Here is a 13,758-nt window from a genome sequence, read left to right as displayed (position 1 = left end):
AGGGGGGCTTGTGCTCCCCCCGACCGGCAGGTCCTGGCAAGAGCTGGCCCCGGGCAGTGGCCGCCTTTACCGTTACCCCCGTGCTTCCATTTCTCACCGATACGCAGGAGGGAGGGAAACAGCCCCCTATCTCAAAAGATACCGCAGGGAGGCTGCTAGGAGCAGTCCGTGCACAACAGAAGGAGGGGCCCAGCACTGCTGGCCACAAAGTTATTTCTGCAAGTTCTGGAGGCTGGAACAGACCCATCTTGAACTACAGCAGCCTGACTCTGGAGGTGTCCCCTGGCCTCCCAGAAACTCCGTGTGGGGCAAGGTCGCCCGGGTCCGGGGCGGTGACTCCACCCCGGTGCATCCACCAGGGAGGGTCTCACACTGGGCAAGGTGGCACAATCTGCACGACAGCCACGCGTGCCTCGTGGAACCCGGCCACTGCAGGTGGAAGGCGAGATGCACACCTTAGAGGGGGAGCCCAGAACAAAGGCACGCGGTGGGAGGCAGCACTGGGCCTGGCATGGATAAGACAGTTCTGGAGATAGGGACAGGCAGGGTTGCTGTGATCGCCGGAGGTGGGCAGGAGGGGGGGCTGGCGGTGATGCCACAGCAGGAGGGAGCCAATGCAGGTCCCTGAGCAGGTGATCTGATGGGGGGGGGGGGGGGGGACGGGGGCGGACAGGACGGACGACACAGCCTGAGGCGGCAGTTCCCAGAAAGCACCACTAGATGGCAGCCAGCACCACCTCAGAAGTGCTGATGCTCGAGGGGCCTGGGCACTGAGACGGCTGGAGGGTGGAGGGGTGTGCGGGGCCTTGGTCTCCACGTTAGCCTGACCAAGAGTCCTCAAAGAAGACGGCGGCCTGGAGAGGCCGGGAGGGCGGGGAGCAGGGCCAGGCACAGGGCGGGGCCCCTACCTGTAGGGTCTGGCGGTGGCAGGAATGTTTGAAGAGTAGAACGTGTCCATGTTGTACAGGGAGGGGTCTGTGGCCGGGGATGGCGGCGGGTTCAGGATCTGAGGAGAGAGCAGAGGTCACTCTAGGTCCTTCTACCTGTCTGCCTACCTGGAGTTCTTAATGAAGGGCAGGGGGCTCCGTCCCGGGTGCAGCCTCCCCAGGCCCCTCCAGAGCCACGGGGCTGAGGGCAGAGGGGAGGCGGCGGCATCGCCCCCAAGGTTAGGGGTCAGGAGTGTGGAAAGCAGAGGTGCCCCTCGCTCAGGTGCCCTTGCTTCGCCCTGCGAGGCAGCATGGCCACCCACAGAGACAGGACGGCTTCACGGGGCCCTGGACTCCTGCACCGGCCTCCACCCCTGGTCCTGACCCCCACAGAGGCCCAGCATGGCCACCAACACAGAGACAGGACGGCTTCACGGGGCCCTGGACCCCCTCGCCGGCCCCCCACCCCTGCTCCTGCCCCCCACAGAGGCCCAGCTTGTCACTCTAGAACCACATCCCCTCACAAATGGCTCTAGGACCCCATCTTCCTTCAGATCGTGCTCTAGAACCACGTCCTTATCATGATTTCGCTCCCGAACCACTTCCTCATGTCCACTTCCGAGGCCCCGCCCCGCGCCTGTGCCCGGACCAATGCACAGGCCGCGGAAGCGCAGGCCGCAGCCTCCTGCCAGGAAAAGCGCTCCCTCCTCAAGGGTCTGTGTGGCCTCCGCCCTGCGGGCACAGGACACGAACACCAGGGACGTGCGGCCCGGGCAGCACCCAGGTCTGTGCCTTGCCCGAAAACTGCCACGACCAGCACCCCAGTGCACCACGAGGCTTCAAAGCTTATGTGGGTCTGCTACAGTCACCCCAGAAAGGACTCAGCCAGACAGAGTGGCACGACGGGAGCAGCCTTTCATGCACAAGGTTCTAGGTGATCTTCTCGCCTCTCTGGGCCTCCGCCGCCCCGTCTTCCCCGGCTCTAGACGCGGAGACCCCGCTCCCAAGCTGCTCGGGGACATTCTCAGGCCGTGTGCCTCCCTTCACGCACCGCACACCCCTGCTCCTCAGTCCGGGGAAGGTCCATGGCCCCAAGAGCCAGCGTGGAGATTCCACCCCTAACGTGACGGGCACGACACGGCCCGTGAACCTGACCGGGCCTGCTTCTCTTACGTCCGCCTCCCAAGGCAAACTCCAAGGTCCTGCCAACCCTGCCCGGGCTGGGCCTAGGTGCCATTCTCCCAGGAGGAGTTGTTGCGATGGCTTTCCTGACACCATGACAGAATTCTGGCAAGTTCTGCCAGTACGACACATTACTGACTCCTAAGCGGCCTGGGAGCCGCACCCACGCCCTTTGCAAACAGGCCGGTGTTGCCGGACTCTGGGCGCTGCTTCGGCTGTCTGCTCTCTGCCTGCCTTCTCCACGGTCTTCACTCTGACTCGTTCCGGGGTCCCAGGTGTCCCATTCCCCTCAGTCAGGGAACTCAAGGAATTTTCTCTCTTCAAATAGCCCTGTGGTTTCCGTTTCCTGACCGGACCCCTAACTATTATGTCAGCCAAGAGTGTGGGGGTTCCTCCCTCATTCAGTAGATCTAAGTCATGGACGAAAGACCCAAGCCTTCACTACGAAACCCCAAGTCAAGGGGACATAAGACAGAGCGGAGAGAGAAACGGTTCCCTACGTGCAGAGTAGGGAAGGCTTTTCTGAGGACAACCCAAAAGATATTACACAGCATAAAAGAAAAGATGGAGCTGGGCACTGCGGCTCTCCCCTGTAATACCAGCTATTCAGGAGGCCAAGACAAGGGGGATCACGGTTCAAGATCAGCTTGGGCAAAAGGTTGACAAGACTCCTCCATTCCCGTGCTAGGCCTGTCGGGCTAATGTAGGTGACTCAGAACCTGCGGCAGGCTCTGAAAAAACTGTTCAGAGCAAAAGGCAGGACCAAAGGGACACTTCGGAGACTCTCTCTGTCTTTGTGGTACTGGTCCTGGGGCTTGAACTCAGGGCCTGAGCACTGTCCCTGGCTTCTTTTTGCTCAAGGCTAGCACTCTGCCACTTGAGCCACAGCACCACTTCCAACTTTTTCTGTGTATGTGGTGCTGAGGAATGAAACCCAGGGCTTCATGCATGCAAGGCGAGCACTCTACCGCTAGGCCACATTCCCAGCCCTGTGTGGGGGTCTTTTGTATGTACATTCTTCTGCAGCTTTTGAATTTTGTATCATAAGCACTTATTATTGATGTAAATAAGTTAGCTAACATAAAAATAGCTAGCAGCGGCGGGGGGGGGGGGCATGGCTCCAATGGTAGAGCACCTGCCTAAGCAAGTGCAAGGCCCTGGGTTCAATCCCCAGTGCCGCCAATAAATAATTAAGAAATAGCTGATTGCACAGTTTCTGGGAGGATGATGCAAATGCTTGGATTCCACTGTGGTGACTGTGGCTCTCTCTGAAGCCAGGAGCCGGGCCTTAGTCGTGGGGTAAGGGGTTAGGGGCGGAGGGCTTGGTGCCACTAGCTGGTTTTGTGGGGCCCAGGAAGGAAGGGGGTATTCTGAACTCCAGCTACTGTGTTTCTGTGTTACATCTGTCCCTAAAAATAGCTTCTAGAATATCCAGTTTCTGTCCTGCTACCCAGAGATAACGGCCTCCCCTTCCCCTCCACCCAGAGCCTGCCAGGGTCAGAGGGGTGATAAGGAGACTGGACAAGAGAAGCGCAGAGCAGGGAAGAACCAACCATGACAACGTGGGGCTCACTGGAGGGACCCCAGGGCAGGCTCGAGGGGCTGTGGTCAAGCGTAGCAGCTGCAGGAAGGATGGGGTTTGAGCACCTACAGGCTGTGACGTCAGACAGCCGGCGGGCGGCCCCAGGGGCGGCAGTGCGGCTCGGTGGTTTTGTGCTGGGGCTCCAGCTGCCTGCGGTCAACCGCAGCCCAGCGTTCGTCTCGACGCTTTCAGGAGACAGACCGCATTCACACGGCGCGCTGCGGAAGGCCGTCCTAATCGCTCTGGCCCCGTGTTCGTGGTTAACCTCTTACTGCACCTAGTGTCGGGAGCTAACCTGCGCCGTGGCCTTCTGCACAGGGGAGCCCGAGGGTCCCCGTGTCTGGCTCTCTGTGTTTCGGGCGTCCGGAGGATGCGTTCCCACAGGGAAGAGGTGGGGGTTGCCGTACCCAGATCCCCGCAGTACAGTGAGGACTCCAGGGGCTGTGCTCTTTTCACGCCAGCCTTGGGGGTTCCCTTGGGGAGCCAGGAGGGTCCCTCGCCCTCCCTCGAGTCCTCGCGCTGTAGGGGGTGGCCGGGGGACACTCGAAGGCTCGGGCCATGGGTTTCACACAAATATTGCCCCGTGTGGCTGTCTGTCCTATGGCATACGGATTCCTGTCCAGGGCGGGGCGCTCCCGGGGGCTGTCCCGGGAGGTGGGGGGGCTGGGGCGAGCCTCTCCACGTCGACCGCCCTCCGTCCACACGGAAGGCAGTGCCGCCGATGTGCGTGGGGAGGGAAACGGCCCACCCCCCGTGAGCCGAGGGCGCAGTCACCAGGCTCCACGAACCCCTCGGCTCCCGGGAAGCCTCCCCGGCCAGCACTGAGCTGGGACGTCCCCGCCCGCCCCAGCCTTTCCGCCCCACTCACCGGCGGGTACAGCGTGGCCTTGGTGCTGGACGAGCTGCTGGAGGAGGCCCCGGTCACGTGGTTCCGGTCGTAGAGGGACACGCCCCCCCGGCCCCCCACCAGGCTCACGGAGCTCATCATGGACTTGCTGCAGGAGATGCCTGCGGGGGGGGGGGGGGGGGTGGGGGGGGGCGGGGGGGGCGGGGCACAGATCAGCCTGCGTATCAGACACGGGTCCCCACCTCCCGCCGGCCTCGCTGACACACAGCACCTCTGCCAAGGCATCCCACCTGGCGCAGGGCCGCAGAGCATGCCCGGCACAAACGGGGCCCTGCTCCCTGGGGGCTCTTGGGCCGGTGACACAGGCTGGCCGGCCCTGGGAACCCTGGAAGCACTGGGTGGGCCGGCTCTCAGCCGGGGCAGGCTCAGTGAGGAGCAGAGGGCGGGAGAGGCGGCCCAGGCTTGGGTAGAAGCCTCACAGGGACCCTGGGGCGCACAGCACCCACGGACCCCACCTGCGGGTCAGCTGACAGGATATAAAGCCAAGACGGCGGTCAGCTTTGAGGGGCAGCCCCCCCCCCCGCGCCCACAGCCAGCCCGCCCTCCTGGGCGAGGGGACGCCCCCCACGTGCTGCCGCGGGGCCCTCGGCAGCCCCGGCCTCTCACCTGTGAACGGGCCGTGCTGGGAGCCTCCCGGGGCGATGAAATTGAGGGGCACGTGGGGGGTCCCGCTGACGTACTCGTGCGGGAAAGGCCCGTTCGCTCCGGCGTAGCGCTGGCACACCACACGCTGGCACACGAAATAGACCCCACCCAGGACAAAGATGGAGAGCAGGATGCCGATGACCGGCCCGATGGCGCTGCTGTGGGCTGGGATGTCGTCAGACGAGGGCTTGGTGATTTCTGAGGACAGGAAGAAGGGACAGCCATGGGTGACCCCGAGGGAACGGCCTTCCTGCCGGGGGTGGGGTGGGGTGGGAGGGGGGGCAGCACCGCCTCAGGACTGCTCGGGACCGTCTGGTTGGCCTGCCCTCCTTGCCCCAGGGCCCCGGCCGGTGGCTGGGGGCCAGGGCTCGCGGCTGGCCGTGCGGGGGGCGGGGGGGGTGTTCAGGTCTGGCTGGGAGGCCCTGGAGCTGGGTATGAGGCGCTGACAACCGGGCTGTTCCACTGCAAAGGCCCCAGAGTGCAGAGGCCGCGTCCAGGCTCCGGACTCGGCTGGCAAGAGCGAGTTCACCTCCCGGGACAGCGATCCCAGAGGCCCACACCAGAAGGGATGTGAGGAGAACTGCCGCCAGGGTTGTGACCTGACTGGTCGTGACTGGGCCCCGCTGGCCCAGCGTGCACCCGAGCACGGCCTCGGCTGGACGGGGGGCTGGCCCGGCACAGGCGCGGGACACGGTGGCAGCCCTCAGCTCTACCACTGGGCGCCGGGCGCCTGGCCTGGCCGGCATGAAGGTGCCCAAGAGCTCAGTGAGTCCCTCGGGGCCTCCGCCCCTCACCGGGCTGTCCGTCTCCTGGCACTGGAGCTCTCAGCCCGCGCAAGGACCGGGATCCCAGACGCAGCCACACACGACCACTTCCTGTCTGGAACTCGCGCTCCTTCCAGCGTTAGGACCGGTTCCCTGACTGCCCTGGCCATCTATCTGCCCCCTAGTCCCGGAGCCTTTAACACACGGGCCCTGTCGCTCAGGGCCACCGTGCAACTTAGGGCTAAGGTGGTGTGCACGCGTGCGCACTGCTCTCCTTCCTCAGGAAGTCGGCCCGAGGGAACCCTGCTGCCGGGCAGGGCCAAGGTCAAGCCCACCCCAACTCCATTCCCCCCCCCACCAGGCCCGGCTGCACCAGGCCCCAGAGCCCACACTGCCCTGCCGACGGCCACTCACCACACATGAGCTCGTCGGAGCCGTCCACACAGTCCGGGAAGGAGTCGCACTGCTGCTTGATGAGGACGCACTGGCCGCTGGCACAGCGGAACTGGTTGGGCAGGCAGACAGCTGCGAGGGGATGGAGGTTTAGAGAGGGGGGGGGCAGCCACCATCCCCCGACCCCTCCCCCCCACGCCCCGGCCCAGCCCTGCGTCCAAGGCCCAGTCACAAAGGACCGAGCCGGCTCCCAAAAGACAGCCTTTCCCAGGATCCACCCGGGCCACCCTCCCTGATGACTGCCTGAGGTGTGCGGGAGGCCGGGGCGGACGGGGGAGGGGGGCGGGGCCCGGTGGAGGGGGCGGGGCCCGGGGAGGGGGCGGGGCCCGGGGAGGGGGCGGAGCCCGGTGGAGGGGCGGGGCCCGGGGAGGGGCGGAGCCCGGTGGAGGGGCGGGGCCCGGGGAGGGGGCGGGGCTCACCGTCGCAGTCGGCCTCGTCCGAGCGGTCCTGGCAGTCGGCCTCGCCGTCGCAGCGCAGGCGCACGTCCACGCACTGGCCGCGCGCGCAGGGGAACTGGGCGGCCGAGCACACCGGGCAGCCCTCCTCGTCGCTCTGGTCGTCGCACTCGGGGAAGCCGTCGCAGCGCCAGGCCCCGGGGATGCAGTCGATCTCCCCGGTGGCACACGCAAACTGGTCTGGGGAGCAGGTGGGGGGCTCTGCGGGAGGGACGGGGGCGTCACTCGGGGGGGAGCCTGGGGGGGGCACCGCCCCCTCTGCCCCCTGACCTCAGCGCAGAGGGCCGCAGGCGCTCCGCGGCACGCCCAGCCTTCGCCGGCCCGGCCACACCTACATGGCCAGTGCAGACCCGCCCCGGTGGCCACCCCGCAGTCACAGCGGGACCCGCTGGGACCCACCCAGGAGACTCGGAAGGGGACCCTGTTTGGAGAGCGCCCGAACCAAGTGAAGACACTTCCCGGCCAAGAAAGGCGGGCCCGAGCCAGCGGGCGCCCTGGAGCCCCTGGCCTGCTGTGTGGTGCCCTCCGGCCGGGCCCCACACCTGAGTTCTACCCCTCAGGCTCCGTGACGCCCAGTTGTCCCCACCGATCCCCGGCCGAGGAAGAAGGCCCTGCCCACCCCAGAGACGGAAACATGGGGGGGTTGTTGTCATTCATTGTTGCTGGTGGTGTTTGGTTTTGCCTTGGGGCTTTTTTTCTTTTAAGGGGAGGAGAGAGGGGCCTGGGAGGAAGGGAGATACGGGTGAGGGGCCTGGGGTGGGGCACTGAGGGGCCGTCTGTGGTCCCTGCTCCTCACGAGGCCACCTGCACACCTGTGGGACATGAGCGCTGGGGGGGGGGAGGGGAGAAGTTGAAGACCAGCCTGGAAACTCAGGAAGGGGCCATTCACCCCGTGTCCCCTCTGCTCTCGGCCTGAGTCACTGGGCTTTGAAGAAACCCCAATGGACAAAGCTCCAGAGGGATGGGCCGCGAGAAGGACCGAGGGCCGCGAGTGTCTGTTCCCCGAGCCCCTGGGCTACAGTGTCTCTCCAGGCACAAACTACCTTCAAATGAAAATGCAACTTATCAAAACGGGTGGGATGCAGAGAAGGCAGCCCACAGAGGAAAACTCATACCACGAGACACATTCATACAGCAGGAGCAACGGGCAGTAAGGGAGAGGGGGTCTGCTTTGGAGACCGGACGCCGGAAAGGAGGCAGGGCAGCGGGCTGCCCGAGGTTCCCAGAGAGGGCCACACGCACCGCCACAGGTCAGCAGGTTCTGCAGGAGCACCAGGTGGACCGGGCACGAGCACCGGGGGGTCCCATCCCCCTTGGCGATGCAGATGTGGGAGCAGCCGCCGTTGTCCCGGGCACACGGGTGGGCAGCTGCAGGGACAAAACAGGACAGGGTTGGGGGGTCAGGCTCTGCCTCCCACCTCAGAAGACAGAGTCCTGCAGGGGCCTGGTCCCCACTTAATCCCTTTGCACGATAACACAATTCACCTCTACTGAACACAGAACAGGATCTGGGAGCATAAAAACTCAACATAAACTGCCCAGTCGGCAGCAACCCCTGCTGTGCCCACAACTTATCAGTCTCTGCTGCCTCACAACAGAGTAGGGGGAATGACTTTTTTTGCTCAATCTTGATGTTCTACCGCGTGGGCCACAGTTCCACTTCTAATATTTCACTGGTTAATTGGAGGTGAGAGTCTTCTAGACCTTACTGCTTGGGTTGGCTTTCAACTATGGACTCAGCCTCCTGAGTAGCCAGGATCGCAGGCCTGAGACATCAGTGCCTTGCGTCTCTTTACAGTACTGTACTTAGTCTTTTGCTGTGCAGCACCTGGAAAGGGCTGCGGAGGCCTGAGACCCTTGCCAGCCCTCAGGACCGAGCCCTGGCTGGTGACATTCCGCGTCCGGCTGAGCGTGCGCCTCACGGGAACACATGGGGCTTGCACTGCCCGGGGCTGGCTCAGGAGACTGAGCACGCGCGGCCCTCCCCCCCACCCACCCCCCACTGTCCACCCTCACATACAGAACTCCTCCAGGCTGACTTCCTCCACGGCGTGGATGCCGGTGAGGTGGGCCACGCGGCCCTGGACCCGAGTGCGCTTGTCCCCGGTGGTCTTCTCCACGCGCTCGATCATCTGCTGCTGCCGGTCAACCCAGTAGAGGTGCCGGCCGAGCACGGTCAGGCCCACGGGCTGCACGATGTTGGAGTCCTCCAGGGTCAGGCGGTTGGCCCCTGCAGGCAGGCAGGATGAGGCCCCCTGAGTGACAGCTGGCCTCAGCAGCCGGGCCGGGGGTCGAGGGAGCCTGGGGGCCTCCACACTCTAGCTGAGGCCGGGAACTGGCCCCGATCCCCTGGGGTTTGACTGCACCTGCCAGCACTAGCCTTGGAGTCCTATGGTCCCTGGCCACTGATCCCTAACCAACATGGTTCCCCCTTTTCCACTCCACCCCCCCTCCCTTTTTTTGTACTGAGGGTTGAAGTCAGGACCTGGGCGCTGCCCCTGAGCTTTTCTACTCAAGGCTAGCACTCTACCATTTGAGCCCACAGCTCTATTTCTGGCTTTTTGGTGTTCACTGGAGGTAAAACTCTCACAAGACTTTCCTATCCAGGCTGGATTTGAACTACCGTCCTCCATCTCAGCCTCCAAAGTAACCAAAATTACAGGCATGAGCCACCAGTGCCAGCTACCCACACCCTTAAGAAGAAAAGCTGAAAGACTTCAACCCCTCGGAGGGCTGACCTCCTCCTCCACACCTCCGGGCTTGTTGGGGCCCAGAGCCTGGCCATCACAGGGCCAGGCTACGCCCGACACACACAACGCCCCCAGCGCACTGCCGGCAGGGCCAGGAGGAGGTGGCGGCGGCTGCCCGTAGGGGTCACGCAGAAAGCCAGGTGCCCCCGGTGGAGCCCCACCCTGCAGGGCTGCCCAGGTGCAACTGGAGAGGCCAGGAGGGCGGGCCATACCCGAGAGGTCGCAGCTCTCGATGCGTTTCAGGTCGGCGTCCACCCAGAAGAGCTTGCCCAGCGAGTTGTCCACCACGAGGGCCACGGGGCGGATGAGGCCTGTGGTGAAGAGGACCTCGCGCTCGGTGCCGTCCAGGGCGGCACGCTCGATCTTGGCTGCCCGCTCCTGCATGTTGGTGAAGTACAGGTACCTAGGGGGCGGCGGGGGTGGGCAGCGGTGAGCGAGGGCCAGGCGCCAGGAGCTCCTGCCCCACGCAGGCCCGGGCCCTGGTGGCATCCAGGCGGCTCTGGTGGCTCAGGGCGGGCACCGGAAGCTGACAGGACAGCTGTGGGCTGGGAGGGAGAGGGCCTCCCAGAGCCATGTCCCTCCAGAGCCCCAGAACCTCAGGACGAGGGAGCCGCTTTGGAACTCAGCCAATGTAACTGAAGATCAAAACAAGATAATCCTGAACGGGGCGCTCAGGAGAGGCCGAAATCACCCAGACTGGCCAAGCAAGTCCATGAACATCTCACCTCCAATTAACCACCAAAAAGCTGGAAGTGGAGATGTGGCTCCAGTGGCGGAGCACCCGTCTCAAGCAAAAGAAATCCAAGTGAGCGCACAGGATTCTGACTCTAAGTCCCCAAACAGCAAGCACGCACGCACGCATAGACGCGCGTGCGCACATCGTGCGCACACACACAGCCCTATAAATCTGGTTGTGGTGGTGCACACCTTCTAACTTTGCCACCTTATCTCCTCAGTGTCTTCCCGCTTCCCGCCTGGGGCCCCCGTCTGCTCAGCCGGCCAGCCAGCGTCTCTGCTTCCTCGCACCGTCTGGCTGCTGGGCCTGGGGTCCTGGGAGCTGACAGCTGGAGTGTTGGGGAGTCCCTCCAGGCCCGGCAGGTGGCAGTCACAGAAGGCCAGCCCAAGTGGACGGGGAAGGACGCCCTGGTGCGCAGTGCCCGCCTACCCTCGCTCGGCGTTGACAGCGATGGCCCTCGGCTTGTCGCGGTCCCCCCGAAGCACCACGCCCATGGCGTCCCCGTCCAGCCGGAGGACATTGATGGTGTTGGTGGCCTCGCACGTCCAGAACAGCGTCCGGCTGTAGATATCGATGCTGAGGTCGTGTGGCTGCCTGTCCAGGCTTTGGCCCTGGCCCTGGCTTTGACCCGGTGAGGTCAAGACAAAGGGCTGTAAGACAGAAAACGAAACTCGCCCGTGAGACCCTGGAGCGGCAGCAGGAGCAGAGGCCCAGCCCTGAGTTTAGCTCTCAACGCCGAAAAAAAAATTCCCGGATGTGGGCCATGTCCTCTCCACTGGGTTTTCACAAGGGCAGAGCCCCAGCACCCCCTGGACTCCAGGCCCCAGGAGGGCCTCAGAGGCCCACTGGCTGTCACCTACCCGAGGCCCCCAGCTTGCCTGGCGCGTCCCTGGCCACGTAGGAAGCTAGCTATCAGCTGGACAGGCCAGGACCGAGGGCCACCTCATGACGCGTCCCTCTCCCCTTCCTTTGCTTGGTGTTCATGCTTTGGCTCAAAGCACGAACCCTTGTTGCTCTTCTGCGCTAAGGTGCCAGGAGAGCAGGCACCAGACCGCAGGCCGGCCTCCCAGACCATGTCCTCAGAGCAAAGGGGCCAAGGGTGCAGAGCACGTGCGGGAGGGATGGGGGAGGGAGGGCCGAGGCACAGGCGACTATGCAGGGCAGATGAGGTGTGTGTGGCAGGGGAGGACACAGGGGCGGGGCCACCTGTGGGGTGGGGGTGGGGGGGCTGGTAGGGTTTGGAGCAGCTGAAATGGGCAGGTGCCACAGGCACAAGGGAGGAGGTATGGGGCGGGTAGAATGCCATCGGGCGTAGCATGGACAGGGCCAGCTCCTGGCTCTGTGGGAGGCCGCGAGGGCAGGCCCATCCCGGCCGTGGCTGGGGGAAAGCTTCCGTCAGCGGACGCGGGCAGAGGGCCACGCTCTGATCCACGCTGTCTTACCCCAGCCCATAGATCTGTGGTCTTGTTTCCTCCAAAAGCCACTCGTGTGTGAGTTCTTGGAGGCCTGGCCTGGCACCAGGGGTCTGGAGCGCGTGGGCCCGTCCACCCGAGGGGAGGGCGGGCCAGCAGCTCTGCTCCCCGTTCCTCTGCGCTTGGAGGGAATTTGAGGATGGCATGCCATGCAGGGGGCCAGAGACTATGGCTTCCAGCAGATCACCAAACAGGAAGTCCAAGTGAAAAGACAGGCTGGCAGTCAGAAAGACGGCCCAGGCCCAGAAGCTTGGGGACACTTGGACAGGACCTTGACATTCAGTCACACTCAAGTGCGTGTGCGCACACACACACACACACACCTGGACCTTGACATTCAGTCACACTCAAGTACACACACACACACACACACACACACACACAAACCTGGCTCCTGCCTGGCCACAGGGGCACCGCTTCATCTGAAGCCCTCAGCCTGGTGCAGCCAGTAGGCCAGAAAGAGGAACACAGCTCTCTGGCTGGAGTTGGGGACCAGGTACACAACTGGACTGTGTCCCCCACGGCTGGATCAGACATCACAGATGGCTCTAATTTTCATGTAAGGAACAACTTGCTCACACAATGTTTCCTGCCAAAATCTTATCCGGTGTGGCGATGGGCACCCATCTGTCCCCGACAGACACGCTCCTAGTTAGCTCACAGGGGCCAGAGGCTAGAGCAGCCCAGGACCCCACAGTGCACGGAGAAGCCAAGTGTGTCCATCCACACAGCAGGAAGAAATCCCGACTCAAGTAACACCATGGACAAACCTAAGGACATTTTATTTTGCTGAGTATAAAATAAACCAGTTACAGCCAGGCGCCGATGGCTCGTGCCTATAATCTCAGCTACTCAGGAGGCTGAGATCTGAGGGTCACGGTTCAAAGCCAGCCCAGGTAGGAGAGGCCGTGAGACTCTGATTTCCAATTAACAACCAAAAAACTAGAAGTGGTGCTGTGGTGGCTCAAGTGGTAGAGCACTAAACTTGAGCTGAAGAGCTCAGGGACAGTGCCCAGGCCCAGAGTTCAAGCCCCATGACCAACAAAAAAATAAATTAATCAGTTACAAAAAAGACAAACCCTATACGACCCCTAACAGCGGTCAGAGCCACGGGGTTGGGGGAGGGAGGCCCACAGGAGCCGGGGCCCAGTGGTGTTTAATGAGAACAGAGATTCACTTTGAGAAGATGAAAGTTCTCTCTCTCTCTCTCTCTCTCTCTCTCTCTCTCTCTCTCTCTCTCTCTCTCTCTCTCTCTCTCTCTCTCTCACTCACAGCAGTATTGGGGCTTGAACTCACATTCATGAAGCAGGTGCTCTACTGCTTCAGCCACAATGCCAGCCCAGGAGACAGGGATGATGGCTATGGGCTGAGTACGCACGGTTAGCTTAGTGCCCTTCCACTGGGGCATGGGGATGACATGTATGTCATGTAGATTTACCCCAGTAAAAAGGAAAAACTAAGCCATGGCCAATAATTTAAAAATCATCTATAGAGAGGGGACCCCAAAAACAAATCAACCCTAGCCAGGCTCAGGTAGTAAAGACCCTGTCTACCAAGCTCAGGGTGTTAAATTGAAATCTCAGTATCTCAAAAAAAAAAAAAAAACTATGAATAAAGCCGGGCATTAGTGGCTCACACCTGCAATCCTAGCTACTCCATGCCAAACCGAGATCTGAGGATTACAGTCTGAAGCTGCCTGTGGGCACACAGACTCCCAGCCTGGGAGATAAGCCTCTTGGCTCCAAGTAACCTAAAAGAAAGCCAGAAATGGGATGTAGTTCAAATGGTAGAGTGCCAGCCTAGAGTGAAAAAGCTACGGGACAACACCCGGGCCCTGAGTTCAAGTCCCAGTACCGCACATGTGCACACAGAGACAGACAGACAGA

General features: G+C 62.7%; 1 protein-coding gene across 1 annotated transcript in view; it reads right to left on the bottom strand.

The window, feature by feature from the left end:
- The window catches only part of Lrp5 (LDL receptor related protein 5), an 84,758-nt gene that overhangs the window by 575 nt on the left and 70,425 nt on the right, over window positions 1–13,758 (bottom strand). Inside the window, exons 14-22 of the mRNA XM_048359661.1 lie at window positions 10,830–11,050; window positions 9,877–10,067; window positions 8,935–9,144; window positions 8,157–8,282; window positions 6,879–7,115; window positions 6,421–6,531; window positions 5,204–5,440; window positions 4,559–4,698; window positions 909–1,006 (exon numbers count right to left, since the gene is read on the bottom strand). Of these exons, the coding sequence (XP_048215618.1) occupies window positions 909–1,006; window positions 4,559–4,698; window positions 5,204–5,440; window positions 6,421–6,531; window positions 6,879–7,115; window positions 8,157–8,282; window positions 8,935–9,144; window positions 9,877–10,067; window positions 10,830–11,050 (1,571 nt within the window). The remainder of the gene's footprint in view (window positions 1–908; window positions 1,007–4,558; window positions 4,699–5,203; window positions 5,441–6,420; window positions 6,532–6,878; window positions 7,116–8,156; window positions 8,283–8,934; window positions 9,145–9,876; window positions 10,068–10,829; window positions 11,051–13,758) is intronic.

The sequence above is a fragment of the Perognathus longimembris genome, chromosome 13 (assembly GCF_023159225.1).
Source record: "Perognathus longimembris pacificus isolate PPM17 chromosome 13, ASM2315922v1, whole genome shotgun sequence".
Lineage (NCBI taxonomy): Eukaryota > Metazoa > Chordata > Mammalia > Rodentia > Heteromyidae > Perognathus > Perognathus longimembris.
The sequence above is the reverse complement of the archived record's forward strand: the minus strand, read 5'-3'. Positions and strand labels throughout refer to the sequence as shown.